At 38.6% G+C, this 21,175-nt stretch overlaps 1 protein-coding gene across 3 annotated transcripts; it reads left to right on the top strand.

Annotated features, from left to right (window-relative positions):
* Window positions 1-91: 91 nt before the first annotated feature.
* On the top strand, window positions 92-21,163 carry PROSER1 (proline and serine rich 1). Of its 3 annotated transcripts, none has more exons than XM_033051791.2 (13): window positions 96-374; window positions 3,480-3,545; window positions 4,270-4,338; window positions 4,790-4,884; window positions 7,103-7,196; window positions 7,667-7,777; window positions 8,491-8,574; window positions 9,480-9,558; window positions 11,768-11,863; window positions 11,985-12,029; window positions 14,283-16,044; window positions 16,701-16,848; window positions 20,842-21,163. In XM_033051791.2, exons 1-13 carry the CDS (start codon window positions 330-332, stop codon window positions 20,845-20,847), a joined length of 2,700 nt encoding a protein of 899 aa, XP_032907682.1. In that variant the 5' UTR covers window positions 96-329; the 3' UTR covers window positions 20,848-21,163. The 3 variants fall into 3 exon arrangements, with proteins under 3 accessions (XP_042634936.1, XP_032907682.1, XP_032907681.1); XM_033051790.2 differs by lacking the exon at window positions 20,842-21,163 and adding an exon at window positions 18,164-19,756 and having other exon boundaries at window positions 234-374; XM_042779002.1 differs by lacking the exon at window positions 20,842-21,163 and having other exon boundaries at window positions 92-374; window positions 15,914-16,044; window positions 16,701-16,788.
* Window positions 21,164-21,175: the final 12 nt, after the last annotated feature.

Genomic DNA, 21,175 nt, shown 5'->3' with positions numbered 1-21,175 from the left:
CCTGCCGCGGCCCCCGCGCCCCTCTCCCGCCGCAGCGCCCGCGGACGCGCGGGGAGCGGGCGCGCCGGGCGGCTCCCGGGGAGCGCCTTTGTCTCCGTGCCCGCCGCTGCAGAGGCGCAGCGCTCCATCCCCGGGGCCGGGGACAGCCCCGGCCGCCGTCCGTGCCCCGCATTTTTTTTTTTTTTAAATCCTTTTTTCCTGTATGCTCAAAGACACGTAGTTTTTGTTTGTGGGTTTTTTTGGGTTTTTTTTTGTTTTTTTTTTTTTTTTTTAATCACTAGTAGTATTTCCTCGACGTTTAAGTGTCGGCATTGCATGCAGTAATCAAGATGGATAAGAAATCATTTGAAACCGTGCTGGATGAAATTAGGAAGGTAAATTCTCGTTTTGTGTGTTAGTTTAATCGTTTGGTAATGGACTGTAGGACAAGGAGCAATGGCTACAAATTGAAAGGGGGAGGGACATTTAGATAAGGCATTGACAAGAAAGGCTTTGCTGTGAAGGTGGTGAGGCGGTGGCACAGGTTGCCCAGGGGTGCTGTGGATGCCCCAGTGCTGGCAGTGTCCAAGGCCGGGTTGGATAAGGCCTTGGGCAGCCCTGTCCAGTGGGAGGTGTCCCTGCTCATAGCAGAGATGGTTCGGACTCGGTCGTCTTGAGCCCTCATTTGAAATAAGCACTTGGATAAGGTTACTGTACCATTTTCACTTCCAAGTATGATGAGGAAGAAAAACAAAGTAGCCAAGCCTGTCATATTTGGGGGGAAGGGCTGTGTTTGCTTGGCCTGTCCGGAGTCAGTGTGAAGTACCCACCTTTGAACACTGGTTTAGGAGGCACAATGCACAAGTAGGACATGAGAACACTGATTTCTGAGCTGCACACTATTGTCCTGGTTGGAAGTCATGTCTCCCAAAGCTCGGGAGTGTGTGTGCACACCTTCTTCCTCTGGGATGTGAATCCTGTGTTTTGATGCGTGCCCTGAGCTGTGCTTCTGCATCTCCTGTTCAAAAACTCTCTGAGCAAACTCTCTCCTGGTTGTGGGGAGCAGAGATACAAAGCTGGGTTTCCTCTGTGTCTGGCAGGGCTCTGGTTTCTCTCTGCACTGGAGCCTGTTTTTAACAGGGAAGCTCAAGGTTACTGGTTGACACACTTCCCTGAGTGCTAGAAGGAGAAAAGGAGAGAGAAAAAATCAGGACCTTTGAGATTAATATTTCTGGCTTTGCCTGGGAAGCAGAGGCCTGTGGCAATGTATTTTGTTGCAGTTAAGCAGAGGTTATTTAAGTGTCACAGAAGAACAGTTTACCTGCAGAAGCTGTCTTAGTGTGACAATGAAGGGCTTGTTTCAGATGAGATTTCCTTGTGGCAGAATAGTGATCCATAGCATTTTTGTAGTAAGTAGAGTTTTTGTTCCCTTAGTTTGTCTAGGAGAGGTGAATTTCCTTTATTTGGACTCGGGTACTGAAGTTGAGTTTCAGTTCAGTTTCCCTTTGGCATGAGGCAGTGATGGCTGCAATTGCAGTGTTATTCTTTTGCAACATATCGAGGTATAAAACCATATTGAAGTATAAAACTGTTCAACAGAAGCCCCAGGGATGTCTTTCTTATCACAACTACATTCGTGCATAAGGTCATGGTCCTGAAGTCTCCTTTACAAAACAGCTAAAAACATGACAGTCTAAGATTTATTTCAGGGTGTGGGCTTCTCTCCCAACTTATGAATTTGTGTGGAAAATATGGGCATCACAAAAAAAAAATCAAGAAATGACTAGAACACGAATGCTTTCTTTGATGATTGATGGTGGGAGGGAGTAATGTTTCAGTTATATTACTGCAGTGCAGTCCTTCAGAATATGCTCTGTGCTTACTAAAGACTTCAGACAAAATGGTTTGGACATGTGATTTTAGGCAATTATGATTCCTCTATGCTATCTGCCTGTACTCCTGTATTCCAACTTGCTGTTGATCTAAGGATCAGTGCTGTGCTGTGTTAATAATAGTTCTGCTGTTGTGGTGTAACATTCATTGTCCAAATGCTCATTTTGTGTCTTTGTTGCTATGTTTTTTTTAAGCTTTATTTCTAGCTCTGGGGTAGAACCTTCTTTATTATTACAACTTTGTTGTGTTGGCATGTTCCGTTTTCAGTCCTACAGTTAGCAGGAACAATTATTTAAATGTCTTCATATGTATCTTACTTCTGTGTGTACCTGTGTGTATTTACAACCACTAGAAATATAAACTTTGGGGGGTTTGTTTGTTTGTTCCTTCCATAAATATGCATAGCAGTGCTTTCTGTTTGTACTCTTGTTATAAAGTCTTTCAGTTGTTTATTTATGAAGGAAAAGTAACATTTGTTTCTGTAAAAAAAAAGACATACCCTGCTTTTTTCCAAAATGCATGAAGAGGAGGAAGGGATGGAAGAAAAAATGAGCTTGAAGACAGAAATTCATTCTCCCTTGTGACTTCAGTGTGTCTGGTAGTGTTTGTGTCTCAACGAGGTGCAGAGAGGAAGAGGGCTGCCTCAAACAGTGTCCAAGTGGGTTTCTGTGCACCTGTGCTGCTCATTCACAGTCAGGCTGCAGTGGTGGAGACCTTCATCTCTGTCTGTGTGGAGGGACAGGAACAAAAAAGCAAGGGGTAGGGGTAGATTCTAGGGCTGTTGGGAGGAAGATAGAAGTGGGTGTGTGAGTAAAGCTAAAGGTGGTTTGAGAATACACATTTGTGTTAGAGGGGGTCTTGGAAACTATGGAAGAAAGGTGTTTTCACCAGCTTAGGGCAGGAATTGAGCTGTTAGCTGTCTTTTTCACATCTTGTACCTGTCACAGAGGGCTGGGTACAGGAGAGGGAGGAAGTCCTGTCTGTTAGACAGCTCACAAGGTTATCAACACAACTGTCTTGCCACAAAGTTAAAAGGCCAGTGCTGCATTAAAGTCCTGTGCAAACAAAAGTTGTTTGTTTGGTATGACTGCATGTTAAAATTTGAAATGCATAAGGATAATGATAAGACAGTATCCATCTCTGGACCAAGCTTTGTTGTGTATTTAATTCTGTCTGTATAGACTCGTTACCCAATTTCTTCATAAATTCACCAAAAAATACTTTGTCATTTAGTTTAAGGGGCCGTACAAAGAGATTGTCTGAATAATCAACTGTATTATCTTGTTTACTTAAAGTTGATGTAAATCATTGTACTAGAAAGAAGAGTGATGTTCTCCCAGCACAGTTATAAACAATAATAAAAAGCAAAATCAAGTAAATAAAAAAATCAGTATTTTTAAACATAAGAATTAAATCACATCTTCCTGCTTTTCACTGTTCTCAGTTTTCTAAGAAATACACTGTTACTTCAAAATGCTGCAGTGTAACTGAGGCAAATGTCACTTTGTAGGGGTAGATTTTAGATTAATAGATTAGCAGATGGTTGTGCTATAAATTACACTTTTTGAGACATTAATTATGCATCCTTTTTCTTCTATATCTTTTAGGCTGTGTTGACTGAGTACAAATTAAAAGCTATTGAATATGTTCACGGATACTTTTCCAGTGAACAGGTAAGGTGAACATTGTTATGGGTTTAATGGAAGCTATTGTTTTTGTGTATTCAGTAATACAAACTGATTGTGTCCAGTCATCCTGAGGCTGATCATATTAGCTTTTCATATTTATTAACTGAGGTGATTTCATTTCTTATTATTATATCATCGTGACACCATTAAAAAGAGTTCCAAGTTGCTTTGTCATCAAAATCACTACATTTTCATTCTTATTGTGTCTGGAAAATGGTATAAGTTTATCATAGTGGAATTTAGGATTGTTTTGCATATATTGTCAAAATAGAGATGTAGTAGTAATGTATAATATGTAGATTTTCTTTTTCCTCTTTCTTTACCTGCTGGCTTTTTTTGGTGTATGTTTGGGAATGTGCTGTTTGGGATGCTGATTGTTGATAAGTTTTTACAGAAACACTTGATTTTTTTTTTTTTTTACTTATTCTAATACAGTGATACTGTTATTTATATATGCAAATGTATTTAGAAAAGTAAGTTTTTAAAGTATTTCCATGGAAAATCTTTGTCTCACAAAATATAATTTTTAGGTGTGTACTTAGAAATAAAAAGAAGGTTAAATGCTGGTAGGCATCAACAATCAGATATCACAGACAAATGTTTTTTAGCAGTATACCAAAGTGCTACAAAAGTGGAAAGGTCATATTGATGCTGTTAGCATACATTTTAAATATATCTGAACGATTAATTGAAGGCCTTATTGTTGCAGGTTGTTGAATTACTGAGATACTTCTCCTGGGCAGAACCACAGCTTAAGGCAATAAAAGCTTTACAACATGTAAGTTCTTATAACATGATCTTGTGGAATAAATTTGCTCTCTTAATGTAATTTTGATTTTATGACACCTACTTTTCAACTGATGAGCCAATATACCCTTAAAAATCTTCAAAGTTTCTTCTTCATTTCTTTCAGTGGTATCAAGCTATGAAATGTCATATTTCTAATTGGGGTGTCTTTTCTCACTAAAGTGACTTTCCTGTGTATCACAGGAAGAGATGTAACCCTTTGTAACTCTCGTTAACTCTCCTGATTTCTTTGCTTTTGGTGAGTGCTTTTTGGAGCTGCTTTTTTGTAATTTAGTATATAGAGTCTCCCTCCTAATGGAAGGGAGAGGCTATTAAAAGTTTACTGAAATACACCGTATGAAGCTGTAACTGAATTGTATTCTGAGTTTAAAATAGTTGTACTGCTTTATTTCATACACCCTTTTTTCTTCCTTTCTTATCAGAAAATAGTGGCAGTTCCAGCGTCAAAAATGGTTAATATTCTCAACTGCTTCACATTCAGTAAAGATAAACTTATTGCCCTTGAAATCTTAGCTTCGTAAGTATCTCTTCTGCTGTGTTCCTTGGCTTGTATTGGTTTAACTCATGTTTGAGGATATAAAACTTTAGCTACTCCTAGAAGGAAGGATTGTGCCTGCTTAAGGTAAAGCACAAATCCATTACTGATGGGGCTATTTAAAAGAATAATTAGAAGTAGACATATGACTGAGAGAATTGGGTTTGTTCAGCCTGGAGCAAGTTGGGGTGACCTAATTGGAACCTTTTAGTACCTGAAGGAAGCCCACAAGAGATGGAGTGACAGAACAAGGGGAATGGCTTCACACTGAAAGAAAGTATGTTTAAAATGGATATTAGGCAAAAATTCTTTGCTGTGAAGATGGTGAGGCACTGGCAGAGGTTGCCCAGAGAAGCTGTGAATGCCCTGTCCCTGGAAATGTTCAAGGCCAGGCTGGATGGGACTCTGAGCAACCTGGTCTAGTAAAAGGTGACTGTACTCACCTGAAGAGGCTTTGGAGCTGGATGATATTTAAGGTCCTTCCAACCAATGATTCTATGATTGTGGAAAATTCCATAGTTCGTTTGAGTCTTGCACTTGCTGCTATGTGGGCTTCTGCCTGCTGGAAGGCTGCTACTTTGGTGGTGTTTTTACTGTGGTCTTCAAATGCTGTAGAGACCAAAGAGGGCCTTAAGCTTATTTCTCTGCTCACTGAAATCTGGAAGACTTGAGACCAAGAAAATTTGTGAATTTACCCTTTTTTGAAAAGTCCTCTACATATTACATATGTAGAAATGAGTTAAGTAAAGGATCTTTTAAGCTGGTAAATCTACTGCCTATAAAAAATAAAGATATTCTAAATTTATATTTACAGAGAAAGTTGGTGTTTTCCTAGTGAGCAGAGCTGCTTCAAAGGATCTGTTAGACATATTTCAAATGGGACTCTTCTGCTTGGTTCAGGGGTTTTATTTTATATAAAGTATTGTTCTTTTTTGAGTTGTTTATGGGTTTTTTGCTTTAAGCATGTCTGTCTTCCCTGTGAATGCTGTATTACAGCCTGCTTGAACTTCCTGGGGCATATAAATTCATAATACAAATATCCATAAAACAATTAAGACTGAGGATGCAGACATGATTTTGCTTTTGGAGTTGAACTTAAGGAAGACATGTCAGTGCTCCTAGTCTATTTTAGACCAAAGCAAAACAGGGTAACCAAAGGAAAGTTAGTGGCACATGAGACTGACCTGTTACCTTCTTGTGGTGAGACTCAAGCTCTTGGACTCTTCAGTTGTTATACTTCAGCTGATGTGGGGGAAAGCACAGTAACTTCCTTAGCTGTTGAATTTCTACAGTACAAGAGCAAAGTAAGGGAGTCATGATTACAAATCCTAACCCAAATCTATGTTCTGCTTGCTTCATTCATCAGGAAGAGTGAACAAAGCTGAAAGCTCATTCACATTTTAATACTGTTCTTTGAGGTGTTTTTTATGTCTTCATTCAATGTTCTGCTGATTTCATTTCTATCTAATATCCTCCTTTGAGGAGTCCCCTTTTTTGGTGCTATATTGTATTTCCACTAGTTTGGATAGCACAGATAATATTTGACAGAGAGGTAAAAAAATTGGTCAGAATTTTGAAAAAGGTGGGTAGAAGCAGGCATTGGTCTTCTTGTAGTCACATATTTTGCTCTCTGTGATGTGTCTAATGTTGTTTTGGGGAGAAGAGAGAGGAACAGTATCTTTTGGATCTAAATGAAGGCTTTCACGTCTCTCTTAAGTTCTAAGGCAGAACATAGAGAAATTTACCAGGAATTATCTTTTTCATTCTGAAGTAAATTAGATTAAAACTTGTTTTTCTACCAGACTGGCAAGAAACAGTGGCAAATTGAGTAGCTGCTGGTTTTCTGCCATGCTAGGAATTGTGTGTTAGTAGTAATTAAATCTTTCTAATGAACTGTTGTGATGCAAAATTCGTTTTTTCAACATAGTTAATTTTGCAATGAAGTTTAGCCTTTGTCACTCGTTGTTCTGTATTGATACTTAGTTCTAATGCCATGTTTTACTTACAGGTACAAAGTCTGTATTTAAGCCCGGGATTTTTGCTTTAATAATAATAATAATAGCAATAGGATCTGATCTAATTATGGTTCTTTAATATACTTTTGGGTAGTAGCTAACTAAGTGTGGGTCACTTTTCAGTGGTGCATTGTTTCAGCTTACGCAAATGGAATGGCAGTAATTGTCTGTCACTGTCTTTACAGCAACATTGTTGATGCTCAGAATTATCGTCTTATTGAAGATCTGTTCAGAATTAATATGTCAGAGAAGAAAAGATGCAGAAGAATTCTTGAACAGGTAATCAAGATAAGCTAATAACCTTGGTTCTGTCAGGATTATGTTTGCATCCTTGTGGTCATTGTGGGGAGCAGGGCTTAATGAGGACTTCTGGGTACTACTGATTTAAGACATGCTGAAACAAGCAACTGCAAAAAGATAAGAGCATGTGCAAAAAAAGAAGTTTTTGTCAGGCATTAGGAACATATGGAGAAAGGGACACAGAATTGCAACTAGTGGAAGGAAGGAAACAGTTTGTGTTTGTTTTAGAGAACACCGAGTGCTTAAGCCCAAGTTTAGTATAAGCAGAGCTGGACTTTGACAGAGGTTTGCACTGTTTAGATTATTTGGAGTAAGACTTGAGACACAGACTTCTGTTGTTTGTTCTATGTAGGTTGATTCATACAGTCTAAATATCATGAAATAGTAGCTAATTTCTTTAGAGCATTGACTCTGATAGCAAATAATATTCTTTCTTGATTATTTTGCAGGCTTCAAAAACAGGTTGTAAGGCTCCTCATGCTATGATATCATCCTGTGGCATGATTCCTGGCAATCCTTATCCCAAGGGCAAACCAAGCCGCATAAATGGAATTTTTCCAGTAAGCATAATCCTATGCTTTTGCTTTTCACAAATGAAGCCTCAATTTAAGATTCATTATTGTATAACCAAACCCAGAATTCATATATATAGAAGGAGGAGTGGAATCAAAACCGAAGTGTGTTTGTTGGGTTTGTTTGTTTTACCCCATTCCACATTTATAAGGAATTGGTATTGGTTTTATTTGCTCATTCTTTCTATGCTGCTTCAGGTAAAGTTTACTTCATAAATAAGACATTGTTCATATCAGGAAAACATTGTAAACTCCGGCAGTATTTGGCAGAATCTGGAGAGGTGTCAAGAGGCTTCCTGGTAGGTTGATAAGGTGACCTAATAGGATCACTGCAATACTACTGTTAATCTTAGTGTGGCTCTTAAGCATGTTAAGCATTTCCTGTAAACACTTAAGGGACAGCAAAATTAACTGGAATTAATGTTATCACATCCACAAGTCAAAATGTAGAATTCCATCATCAACATGCCTTGTTTAAAATGCCTTTCTTTACAAAAGCTCAGTGTTACAAACCAAGCTATTGGAATGCTGCTACTCATTAGTTTACAAGCTTAAAACAGTTGTTTGTTTTTTTTCCCTGACAAACATGGTTACTTTCAGAAACTCAGATGTAGTTCAGAAAAAAAAAAAACCCATATGGCAAAATTGTACATCAAGGTTTGCTTCTAATTAATGGTTGGTTTAATTTTCTTTTGTTTCAGGGAACCCCTATCAAAAAGGACACAGAAGAATGTACTAATGAAGGAAAGGGAATAGCAGCCCGTATACTTGGACCATCCAAACCAGTATGTCTAAAAAATTAATAAATTTAAATGAAATTTTAAAAAACCCAAAAGCAACCACCAGCCAACTCAACAAGGCTTGGTTAGAAAATGCTGTTATGTTGCAAGATGACTGTAGAGCAGCAATTTAATTGAAGCTAAACTTCTGTAATGAATATGATCTAATAATTTTTATTTAACTTGAAAAAGCTCTAGTTTTTATCTGTAGAGGGGGAAGATTCTCTACTGGCTATAATTGATGTGCATTTGAAGACAGAATTTAAATTACAGTAGCAGAAGAGAAAACTAAAAGCATTTTTAGTAGTCCATCATGAGCTGCTCTCTGAGGATTTCTCACACGAACACAGAAAACGCCTCCATCTTTGACACTTGAATTATAGCAGTGCCTTGGAAAGAGGTTCTTGTTTCTTGACAGCACAGCTGATGTGCATTTCAAAATTTTTAAGATGTGGGACAAACTTCCTGCTACTACTCTGTGAACGTGTTACTACTTTGAAGTATTGTCCAAATGTTTAATTATCACTTTTATTATGTTTCCCACCAAGTATTATTTTAAAGACATAGATACCTTCAGAAATATTTGCTAGTTTTAAATGTGCTAAACCTTTAAAATGAGAAGTCAGTCCAAGACTGCAGAGTGTGAGAACTGCAAAGCAGAAAGGAGTTCCCTTTCCCTCTTGTGCTCAGTTTTCTATTAAAATCTAAAGGCATACTAGTGATGTTTGTTTCACTTGTTTCAGAAAGAGGGAAATACTTGCAGTCATTGTGGATATTAAAATTTCATATCACATATATATGTAGTGAAGATTGCCTGTCTGTAGTAGTATCTGAATGTTAGTTTTTTGTCTGAAAAACATTAGATAATGTTTTCACTATTGCTTCTTCCATTTTTTTTTTTGTTTATGTAGGCTCCATCAACGTACAATCCACACAAACCAGTTCCATACCCCATCCCACCATGTCGGCCGCATGCAACTATTGCACCAAGTAAGGTTTCTGTGTGTTCTAGCTTGATCCTATTGTTCATGCACTTGCCTTTTAAGTAATGTATCAAGTGTTGGTTTCTCTGACCATGGTCATATCTGAAATCGGCTTCTGCTTCCCGACCATGCTCTGGGTACTGGTTTTTACCTTTACTTTCATGACAGCAGAATTGATAAAAAGAGGAATATATTGACTTATTTTTCCAACATCCATAAGAAAAGTTCACAAACCTGTTCTAATGACAAAATATTTAAATTATGGGAGGCATTGTGCATGTTAGACAAGACAAGGGCTTTGGCTTTGTTGTAACTTTGGCCAAGGCTTGGGCTTTGGCTTGACAAGTCTGACTTGTTGCTGTAGAACTCAGCTTGGGATATGGTCAACCACAGCCCTGAATTGGGTGGGACTATGTAGGAGCTTGCTGAAGGGCTGTAATCTGTTTCTTAGCTGCCTTCAGCTTTACCTTTTCTCCATCATAGTGGAGACTAAACAATTTACTAAAAGAAATGTAGATTTCAGTCTCAGAAGGAAAAAAGTGATTGCCTTTTCCTGCCATTGCTCTTTCTAGGTAAGATTGAGCCTTTACTAATAAACTCCTCTCTTTGCTCTGCTGCATCAATTGTTAGACTCAAGACATTTTTGGAAGGGAGCAAGGCAATTTCCCTTTCTTTGGAGGAAGGCTTAGAATATTTAAAGAAGTCAGATTCAGGTCTGGTAGCTGAAAGTCTTTTCACATCTTGAAATTCTGTGCTGCAAAACAAGAAAGTGCTCTGGTTAGGACGCTTGCTTTTCACTGATGTTGGGGATTTCAGGGAGTTGATAAGAAAGTGAAGCAGAACTAGCAAGCATGCTGAAGGCTCAGTCATCTAATCAACTTGATGTCTGCAAGTCTTTTTATAGAAAAATGGGCACTACTAATGGCTAAACTAAGACTGATAGATTATTTATGCCCAAGAAATGACTTGTTCCCAAGAAACTGTACAGGAAACTTGCAGACTAACACAAATTTATATTGAATAATCCTATCCAAAGTATCTTAAAGTCCAAAATTTGGCCTGTGGCAGGATAGAAATCTTGGTACAGTTTCAGGATATGAAAGAGCTTTCAAGGTTTCAGGGCCTTACTAGGCTGCAACATGTTTTTTAAGAAAGTTCTTGTAACAACAGAACTCATAACTGGTGAAATCTCATGTATATATTTATATGTGTGTGTGTGTGTGTGTGTGTGTGTGTGTGTGTTTTTAATGAGATTGCAGATGCTGACCTGAAACTATTGAATGAAATAGTTAGTGGTTAGAACAATGAATTGTTTTCTGCCTCTGGAACATTTCCTTCCTGAGTGATGCAGTGATTGTTAGTTGCTTCTGTGATTTTCAGGCAAGGGTTGTTGTGCAAGAAATCTTAACATCAGGTGGAATTACTATGAAAGTATGAAATCAGAAATATGACGAATCAGTGCACTTTCAGTATTGTTCAATGCTGCCTTTTCCCATGAAGCCCAAGTTCTTGTGCTCTTAAACTATTAATTCAGGCCACTGTGAAATGTGTGTGTGTTCCTGCAATTTAAATTCAGATGTGTTTCATCAGAACTGTATACCACAGCAATACAAGTTTGAGTTGCTCCAAAAAATAATGGGGAAAAAAAGGTATATTTAATATGTTAATTGCTGTAAGAATTTTATGTTAAAATACTTCGCTAACCCTCGAGTTTCTTAACATTTAAAGAAATGTTGAAGAATATTAGATTAAGTGTTTGAGAAGGGATGTTTTTCTCAGAATTTTCTGGCTGGTATTAAAGGGTTATAGTTACTGCTCTGTGTTTGGCTTCTTTGTCTGGCTTTTTTGTTGAAGAGGGATTTGCAAAAGCCTTTAAATTAGGAATAGGAAAGGAACCAATGATGCTGCAGACACTCTGTATCACTCCTCCCCTTTGAGTTTTTCAGGCAAAATGGAATGAAAGGAATTGAAATCTGACTTTTTCAGGCTCTGTTAAGAGAATTGTCCTTAGTAAAGTTTGGATCACAATGCATGCCTGTTCTGGCAGACATTGGCAAAAGCCAATATCCAGCCTGGATAATTAATTGGTCTAGCTTTTTGATGAAGGAATGTCTTACAGTCTTGAAAATATTCTTCTAAAGGAGAAGATGCTTACTGGTTCATCTAGATACAGATTCTTCTGACAATAGGAATGTGTTTTGCCTTTGTTATTTTAGGTGCTTACAACAATGCTGGCTTAGTTCCCATGGCCAGTGTCATTGCTCCAGGCTTACCAGCTCCTCCACCTTACACTGCTAATCAAGTGGTATCAGGTAAAGCATCCATATCTTTAAAAATATTCATGCTGTTTTTCCTGGTTCATTGCTGGGAGTGGATCATTCACTACTGGAGTCTCCTTTGCCTTTCAATAACAAGCTGCTGTTCTCTGTTTAGAAAATGAGGACCTTTCCAGCCAGGCAAAACCTTCCCAAAATCAAGGTAAATCGTAAATCCACAGGGGGATTTTTGTGTTGATTGTATCTTTGTTATTTGTTCAGAAAATGTTAACTACTTGTTTAGTGGCATTTTCCTAAACTTCTACGTATGCAGCCACTAAGAATGTGGAATTGAATCTCTTGAGAGCAGAGAAAAAAAAATCATCAGACATTTGTACTTAGAAGCATTGAAACATTAAAATTCATTCTTTTGTGTTAGCTTGTAAAAGTTTTTTATAATCTTCATTATATAAATATCTGAGAAATCATGTTAAAAACTAAATCAAAATATCCTTTGCAATTTCATGCACTTAAATACTTCAGTAAATCTTTGCAATTTTTAAAACTCTGGACATCTATTGGAAAACTCATTGACATTTTCATTTCATAGATCAGTTGCAATAAGAAGGTAGGAATACAACAGAGATTTAGAGATATTTGAATGTCTCATCCCAGAGTGTTAGATCCAATTATGTCTACCTACACTTTTGTCTTGCCCTGTAAGATCCTGTTCTTTGTACCAAGACAGTTGTACATTTTTTATTGTGTGATGCTTTGTACACTTAGTACAAAGCATAATAATAAATCCTATTAGGAACTACTTATAAAAAGGCTTTGATAACCCTTTGTTTGATTTGACAAATACAAACTAAGAATTTACTGACCATTGAGTCAGACATATTAACAAACACTGCAAATCGATAAAATGGCTGTGATAAGTTTAGCTGCTATAAATATTCCTAGGGACCAAAAAAGAAGTTATGTTTGTCTTTCCTTCTCTATGTCCAGGGATGGTTCTACAGAAATGTTTTGAGGAATCACTTCATTCTTATATACCCCTCTTTAAGTGTGCATGTATTTTTAGAAAGTTAGTTCGTACAGCTAAATGAATATGGTGTAAGAAATGAAATATTCTCTTAGGAAGAAAAGTTCAGTAACAACTGGTTACTAGTACAGTTGTATGTCATTAGTGATAATCTGTCAGGATTAAATAACTGTGATCTTTAGGAGGGTCTTCAGCTTGGAAATAGAATGAGAAAAGAACAGAATCCAGAGCTGGGCAGTCTGGGGTGTTTTTGAAAAGACTATGTCAAAGGAAATTTTTTTTACTATTTGCTCATTTTGGAGTCCTGACATACACAAAATGGGAGTTTATCATCTCAACTTATGTCCAAGATTTTAAAGAATAATTTTCTGGATTTGTGTGTAGAATTATATGTAGGAATCAGGCAAGAGAGGCATGTAGATTGCTAGAGTCATGGGTGGTGAGTTTGACTGATTGGATGAGTGTCTTGCTTACATGTGAACAGATTATTCTGAAAGTAAAATAAAGCACAAGGGTTGTTTAAGAGGAATGATTTATTAACATATTCATGTTCCACAGGAAACTAGAGGCAGGCATATGGAGGCTCTTGACATACCAGTGTTCATAAATGCAGCTCCTTTCCATTAACCTCCACCTCCCCATTCACAGTGTGCCTGCCTGTTTTCCTGCAGCTTGACTGATGTCTCTAACTTACTTTGTAGGATTGACACAAGCTGATACTTTTAGTGGCAGGTGCTTGCCTTTATACAGACACTTGACTAAAGACTCCTAGAAATACTTGTTGGTAAAGTCAAGCACCAATGTTAGTTTAATACTGTAGTGTGATACATGAATTTAAAAGTGTACCTTCTTAGAATCAAAATCTGAAGGAAGCACAGTGAAGAGAATGGCCTGATTTTGAAGGAAAGAAAACTACCACCACCTGAAATCAGCTTTCTGCACTTGTTGACTAAACTTCTCTGAAATCATGATACATTGAATTAACTGGTTCTGAAGGAAATTCTGACCTTCAGTGAGAGTGGATGCAGAGGAGCCCAGGTGATCTGATGCTGATGGAATATTAGATCTGGTTTGGGTACTGCCAAATGTTAGGGACCAGAGGGAGGGTGTTTACCTGTATCACTTAGATGTTCTTACAAAGTGTATTTGAGTTTCTAACTGTTTTGCATGAGATCATGAAGAGGTAGCAGGTGTCACATAGTGTTTTAAAAAGGAGTGTTAGCCCACATGGTGTATGATTTGTGTGATGTGTTTGTGTGTACCTTTTTGGTTTGTTTTCACAGGCCCCACTGTACATTGTTTATATGTAGACATTGTGTGTTTGCTATTGCCTGCGTATCATATTTAGAAATGCTATATAAAATGTTTTTGTGTTGATTTCAAACATTTCTGACAGTTTCAAGTATTCTTACTGGTTTTGTTTCTTTGCAGCTTTTTCTGCACAAGCGAATCAGCTCTTTACTCCTCATGGTTCTAATCCTTCAACACCTGCTGCTACTCCAGTCCCTACCCCATCACCTGTCAAGGCAATAAGCCATCCATTAGCACCTGCAACTCCACTCATCTCTGGGATGAACATGTCTACCCCTGTCCTTCCTGTTTTCCCAGGACAGGTCTCCTCTTCCATCCATACATCTCAGCCATCCACCCCAACCCCTACTGTCATCAAATCCCTCTCATTGCCTGGTGTTCCTGTCACATCTGTTCACAGTGCAACCTCTACCCCTATCCCCTCAGTTTTTTCTGGGCTGGCTTCTATCCCTGCTGCTATGCCTGCTCCGCAAGGTTCTTCCACTCCATGTGCCACACCTGCACCCACTGAAGCTTTTGCATCTGCTGCTACACCATTTGCTGGCCTCCCGTTCTCTGCAACCTCTTCAGTTGCTTCTGCTAATAATCCTGCACCATTGTCATCAGTCTTTGCTGGTCTCCCTTTGTCCTTGCCGCCCAATGCCCAAGGGATTTCTAGTCCTGTTCCATCTACAGTTGCTAATTCTCCTGCCACTACCATTCCTGGCTCGCTTGGCTTGCCTAACCCAATTTTGTCTGTTTTAAAGGGATTTCTGACATCAAATGACACTTCATTAATCAATTCATCTGCTTTGCCTTCTGCTGTGACAAGTGAACTTGCTTCTTTATCTGCTCTTGCTAATCAGAGTTCTGACCCTCCCACTTCCTCTGTCAACAAATGTTACACTCCATCAGCCACCCCCAACACACAGCGTTCCTCCACACCTGGGCTGGCTATTTTTCCAGGTCTTCCATCCCCATCTGTAGCCAATTCTAGTTCCACTCCTCCCACATTACCTGCACAGTCACCTTTAACCACTTCGCCATCGATTATGCCAGTCAACTGTGGCTCATCAGCCTCCCTCTTGCATGGCACAAGTCCTACTAATCCCGACCAGCAGCTCTCATCAGCCCCAGCTGCCACAAGTATCCCAGTTCTGGTTAAAACAGAACCCATGAGTCCTACCCTGTCGGCCTTCAAGGGTCCTTCTCATTCAGCCAGCCCTTCTCATGGCACTCTAGGACTGTCAGGGCTCGGGCGTGCTTACACCTCAGCAGCTTCAGTGCCCGTCAGCTTACCCAGTTCCCTGAATCCAACACTGTCAGGGCTCTCCTCTTTGAGTGCTCCTCTGAACAACTCCAGTTCTCTGGCTTCCATTTCCCTTGCCTCACATGGCTCCTCTGCTCCCATGGCCCCCGTGTTCAATGGACTTCCTCCTTTCACATCTCTAACCAGTAACTTTGCTTTTACTGGTAACCCAGCACTGACCCCGCCCGTCACTCTCCCGGGGTCTCTGTTGGCCACTGCGGCTACAAGCGCTTCAGCCGTGTCCGCCCCCCATGCGAGTTCCACCGCCGCCGTACTCTCAGGACTCGCCGCCTCCGCAACAGTCTCTGCTCCACCCTTCTCGCTTAACTTGTCCAGTGCCGTCCCTTCCCTTTTTTCCGTTGCCCAGGGACCTCTGGGATCATCAAACCCATCCTTCCCTGGTTTTCCTGTCTCTAACACACCCTCTGTCACTCCTGCTCTCCCTTCTTTCCCTGGCCTCCAGGCATCTTCTGCAGTAGCAGCAGTTGCACCGTTGCCGGCAGCTGCCACAGCCCCATCTCCAGCTCCAGTCCTGCCAGGGTTTGCCTCGGCCTTTAGCTCAAACTTCAACTCTGCACTTGTGGCACAGGCTGGGTATGTTACTGTTTCTGAAGGAGGTCAGAACTATTTCTTTTTCTCTTGAGCAAAACACTGATTTTATTTTAGGTGTGTGGACAATATTTTCACTCATAGTTACTAATTACAGTTAATTTTTAAAATCAGTTCACTACTATGTTTCCACTTGTCTTTAGAAGCTGATAGGGTAGTGATTAAATAGGTTGGCCTCAGTAGTCCCTGTTATGACAGTCTAATCCAGTGATGTGCAGAGTGATTTTATTTCCTACATGAGGATACTTGGCACCTCCTAGGCTTTTACAAGAATGGATTCCATGTGGGCATCCATTGACACACACAGGTAATAGCAGACACTATCTTAGATGTTTTAAGGAAGTAGTCAGCATAAATTCTTGTCTGTGAAAGTGGTTTTTTTTTGTGTACTGTCTGCACAGTTGAAGTACGAAACATTTTGAGTCCCCTTAGGTGTGTTCCAGACAATCTTGGTTTTTGTAAGTATTAATAATTTTTAGTTGGGTAAAGACTGAACTTTGATTTAGGAATTCTGGCCTTTATGAGATTTAGAACAAGAACTGCTTTCATAATTTAAGTAGACATAAGCTTATAGAGAGGGAAACAGAATAAAACATGGTGCAGATGTTCCTAATAATAGCCTCATTTTGACATTCTTTCAGCTTGACTTCTGGACTACAGACACCAGGAAATGCAGTTTTTCCTGGTCTTTTATCTCTCCCTGGTATCCCTGGCTTTCCCCAAAGTGCTACACAGTCTTCCTTACAGGAATTGCAGCACAGTGCAGCTGCACAGTCAGCACTACTACAGGTAATGTGCCTATTTGTTAATACTGTTCTGCTTCCAGAACTCTAGAGCATGTACTTGCCTGTTAATTGCTTGGGATTAGTTTAAATCAGTAAATGATTAAAGCTCCTAAATTGTGTGAGAGTTGATTACAAAGATGATGATAAAAAACAACTTGTGCTAAACTTCTTACTCAAGGCCAGTGTACAATGCTTCATATATGAGATTAAAACATTATCTAAGCCTCTTTGTAATATGAGGACAAGTAAAAGAAAAGATAATGCAAATTAATTTATTTGCTGGATTTGTGTTAAATCTGACCTTACCATTAAAGCTGACCTTACCATTGCAAAATTTGTGCTCAGTTCCAGTCTGACATTTGAATAATTTAGAGATTTCTGTGGATCATTTGTTGTGAGTTATGTGCCTCTGCACATGTAATCAGATTGTCTTGAATTTGTGTCTGTTGTGGTTGTGCCTTTCTCTGGATAGTTCCCACAAATAGAGTTGTAATATAAGCTTGAAGTGGCTTTGGGTAATATGTAATTTCATCATTTCTTGTCCATGAAACAGCTTGTTTCACCCATCAACCTGCATAAGTTAACTGAAACTATCATCAGACTTTATATGTTTAGCTTGTCTTTTGTTAAAAACAGCCTTTGTACAGATTCTTGTAAGAAATTTGTCCTTCTCTGCATAATACCAAAAGAGAGCTGACTGTCTTAATGTTTTCTCTCCACTGTGACACATCAGTTGTTGAAATGGAGCATGTGTCTAAGTACTGTTCAGAGTGCAGCATATTATCAGATGTCTTCTGAATATCAGGGGATTGGAAGAAGCAAGTTACTTCATCTAGGCCATACTGCTTTTGCAGCTCAGGAATCTATTTGTTCTGTAGAAATGTATGCAGATTGCATTGAGGGAATATAATTGTTCTTATTTATAAGATCCAGTCACTAAAATTAACACTTATTTGCTTGAGCAATGAAGAGGAGGAAAGTTCAGAGTCACTAAAATATTACAGCTCCTGATTAAGCTGTGCCTTCCAAATCAGCTGGTGCTTACTCCACTGGAAAGTAAATGCCATTAACACTTCTTTGTTTTCCCCTTAATCCAGCTGCTCTTTTCACTCTCTGGTACTTCAGAGCAATAGTTGCCCTACAGTTTAACATCTCTGTATAGATGCCTTGCTCATCTCTATTCTTTGCACACTTCAGATTATAATCCATTTGTTTTGGCTTGAGTAGGACTGGTATTGTGGCTGAAATTTTGCTTTATGTGGAATTTTGTTGCCTTGTTTTTATTGGTGCTGTTTCCTAACTTCTTATCTTCCTTAAAGGCGCATTCTGCTTCTGCTCTGGAGAACTATACAGCTCAGCCTGAAGGTTTTGCTAACTATCCATCAACACCAGGAACACCATTTTCATTGCAGACAAGTCTGCCCCAGAGTGGATGGCAGTAAATACCAGGCATTTCTAAAGACTTCAGTGTTTGCTTGACAGAGCCTGATCCTATTCACTTTGAAGGCTATCTCTGCGATAGTGGGAGCATGGTCTGAGTTGGGGAAAGAAAGGGAAAACATGAGGGTAAAGTGTTTCCAGGAGGCTGTGTCAGATGTCAAACTTAATTTGTGAATTGCATTCAATTTGATTCAGGGTCTGATCCTGTGACTTGCTGAGCATCCTTGACTCTCCTTTAATTTTAAGAGTTCAGTGTTTGGTGTCCTACAGGATCAGGAACATTCAAACAGATGTTTGTGTAAATAGGGCAGCTGACTGTCAAACTGAATAGGGAGACCAAGTATACTTAATAGTGTGAATAAGCACCTATCCTTCTGTTATGTTTTGTACGGTATATGTGGTTAATATAGACTGAGATCTAGACTGAAACTAGACAATTAAAGCTGTAGACAACCTTTTGTCTAGATGCGCACTTCTTGTGTGTGCACAAATCAAGGTCAGTTTATGGTTTCAGATGCTTTTTACCTATGTATGAGGATCTCCTGTTAGCATCAGCAGTATGTTAAGGGGAGGGTAGGTCAGAGGTGTGTGGGGGTTTTTTTATGCTTCAAAATATTGTCATGGGCTGCTGAATTGAGTACTCCATCTGAACAAGAAAGCTAGGAAATGATGCTGTATTATATTTGGGTAGAAGTGGATTATGTTTTACTGGAGTATGGTTTAGCTAGCTGAGAATATGTCTTTCCAGAGAACATAAAAATATTTTAACTTGCCTCTATAATAATGTCACATAATATTCTCCTTGCCCCCAGCACCCCTCTGAATGAAATAATTGTACTGTGGATAGGCTGCCTATCTGGCACTTTTGACTGCAGACTTATGTGAATGTTTACAGACATGGGCCAAGTTCTTCTCTTCCTTATACTCATAAACAAACTGGTTCTCTATGTGCTTTTCAGCTATAAACTACAACTTGATGGTGCTTATCTTATCCTGTGAATATAAGTGGGAGCAGAATTTGGACCATGGATTTTTTTAGTATTTTTCCTTGGAAAACATACATGATTTTAAAGGCATAGAGCTAAATTAACTGTTACAATGCAGCATATACAAAGGTCTTGCTTTGTTAGTGAAATTGAGTTGTGCACTCTTCTAATAATGTTAGTACCTGTGGCAATGTGTAACACATCATTGAATATCATCTGTTTGAGATATGCTCTTGATCATAGTCTAGAGCCAATAGAAATGAATGATACTCAATCATGTGGTTAAATTAAAATGTAGAGATACTATTCTGTAGAAATGTTCTGCACCTAGAGTTTTACTTTTTTAAAGATTGATTCTGCTGGGAGATGTTGCTAATGTATTTTCTTTCAAGATGTGAACAAACTTTTTTAGAACATTAATGGATATTACTGTATTGGTTTTTAACATAATTTTTTAAAATAAAAAGTTTACAGTCATGGCAAAAAGGCTTTGCTGACTATTTACATATTTACCTAAAATATGAATGAATAAACTTGTTTTTACTAAGATACTTCTACTGCATGATCTTGCTTATGCTGTTTCTTTTTGATGCAGAATTCTGTCCAAAATTATAAAATTTACTTCCTAGGGAGTGATATTAGAAATATCCTATTTATTTTTTAGATGAAAAACTGAAATTCTTTGACATTTTAATAATCAAACTTACATATTCTATTAAATCTAAAAAAAAAAAAAAGCTACGTTCTTACATTTTTTTTATTTCGTGAAACCAGTTAAATACTCATGATTCTCCACTCTGAACAGCTCTTAAAATTGGTATCTTTGATATTGATGTCTTGATTTAAGAAATTTGTGGAAGAGGTCTCTGCCATCTTTCACTTTGCTCTGCTTGTCATTCTCTCCATAACTTGTTCTTTGTAGATTTTTAGATAAGTTGGAGAAAATAAACATAAAGGTATCTTATCAAAAGCAAATTGGCTTTTCTCCTCTAGATGTGAATGCAAGTCAGTAAGCATTTTTGTAACCTTACTGAGGTGCTGAATCTGACATCCTATTTTAATCCTAGTTTCCCCATTAAAGTTTGAACTAGTCACTCTGTAGCCAAAAGCAGGTAATACTGTTTTGTCACAAGTAAGCACTTTGTGCCTCTGTTTCTAAAAGTATCTGTTGAATGGTCGAGGGGTATGGGGTATGGGGTCCCTGTCTGAGCCCTGGACAACTCAGCTGCCGAAGAGACTCAAACCTTGTTTCTCCAAATGAAAACAGGTGAGAAACAGTGAAATCCACTTCATTAAATGCTCTTCTCCTGAAGTAATGTGGTTACTGGGTGGTGTCCAGCCACTTTACCAGAGAAGAATGTGGATGCTCTCGTCAGTGTTAGACAAGTGAACAGGTTAAGAAATGCTCAGTTGTAAAGTCCTTATGTCTGGAATGGGCTCTCTGGTTCTTACTGAATCATACCAAGCTGTGTTTTGTTAATGGAATTCTCCAGTGGTTAGGATTAAAATTCAATTTTTAAAATATTTCTCCTGATGTAATATTGTTCTTTATTAATTTTTTTCCTCTTCAGGAATAAAGTCTATGTTCTGCATTGCAGCAAACTGCTGTGACCCAGCCTTGGAATTTCTGAAGGGAGTGATTTGTCCTGAGCTCTTTCATGCTTACTTGAGCACCATTTTCAGACAGCCAAGGAAATGTCTGCTCCTGAGTCAAACCGCCTTAAACTGAGCCTGTGCTGGGAAAGGGCTCTTGCTGTATTACTTAATTCTGGACTAACTGATTTTTTTTCACTGTTCAAGTTGCCTATTACTGCTCTATTTTGTGTGTATTGACTGACTGCAAAGATGCAGTATAGTGAAGTGTTCCTTGAAATAAAATCTTTTTTGCAACAACTAAGAACTTAC

Source organism: Catharus ustulatus, chromosome 2 (assembly GCF_009819885.2).
Source record: "Catharus ustulatus isolate bCatUst1 chromosome 2, bCatUst1.pri.v2, whole genome shotgun sequence".
Classification (NCBI taxonomy): Eukaryota; Metazoa; Chordata; class Aves; order Passeriformes; family Turdidae; genus Catharus; species Catharus ustulatus.
The sequence above is the reverse complement of the archived record's forward strand: the minus strand, read 5'-3'. Positions and strand labels throughout refer to the sequence as shown.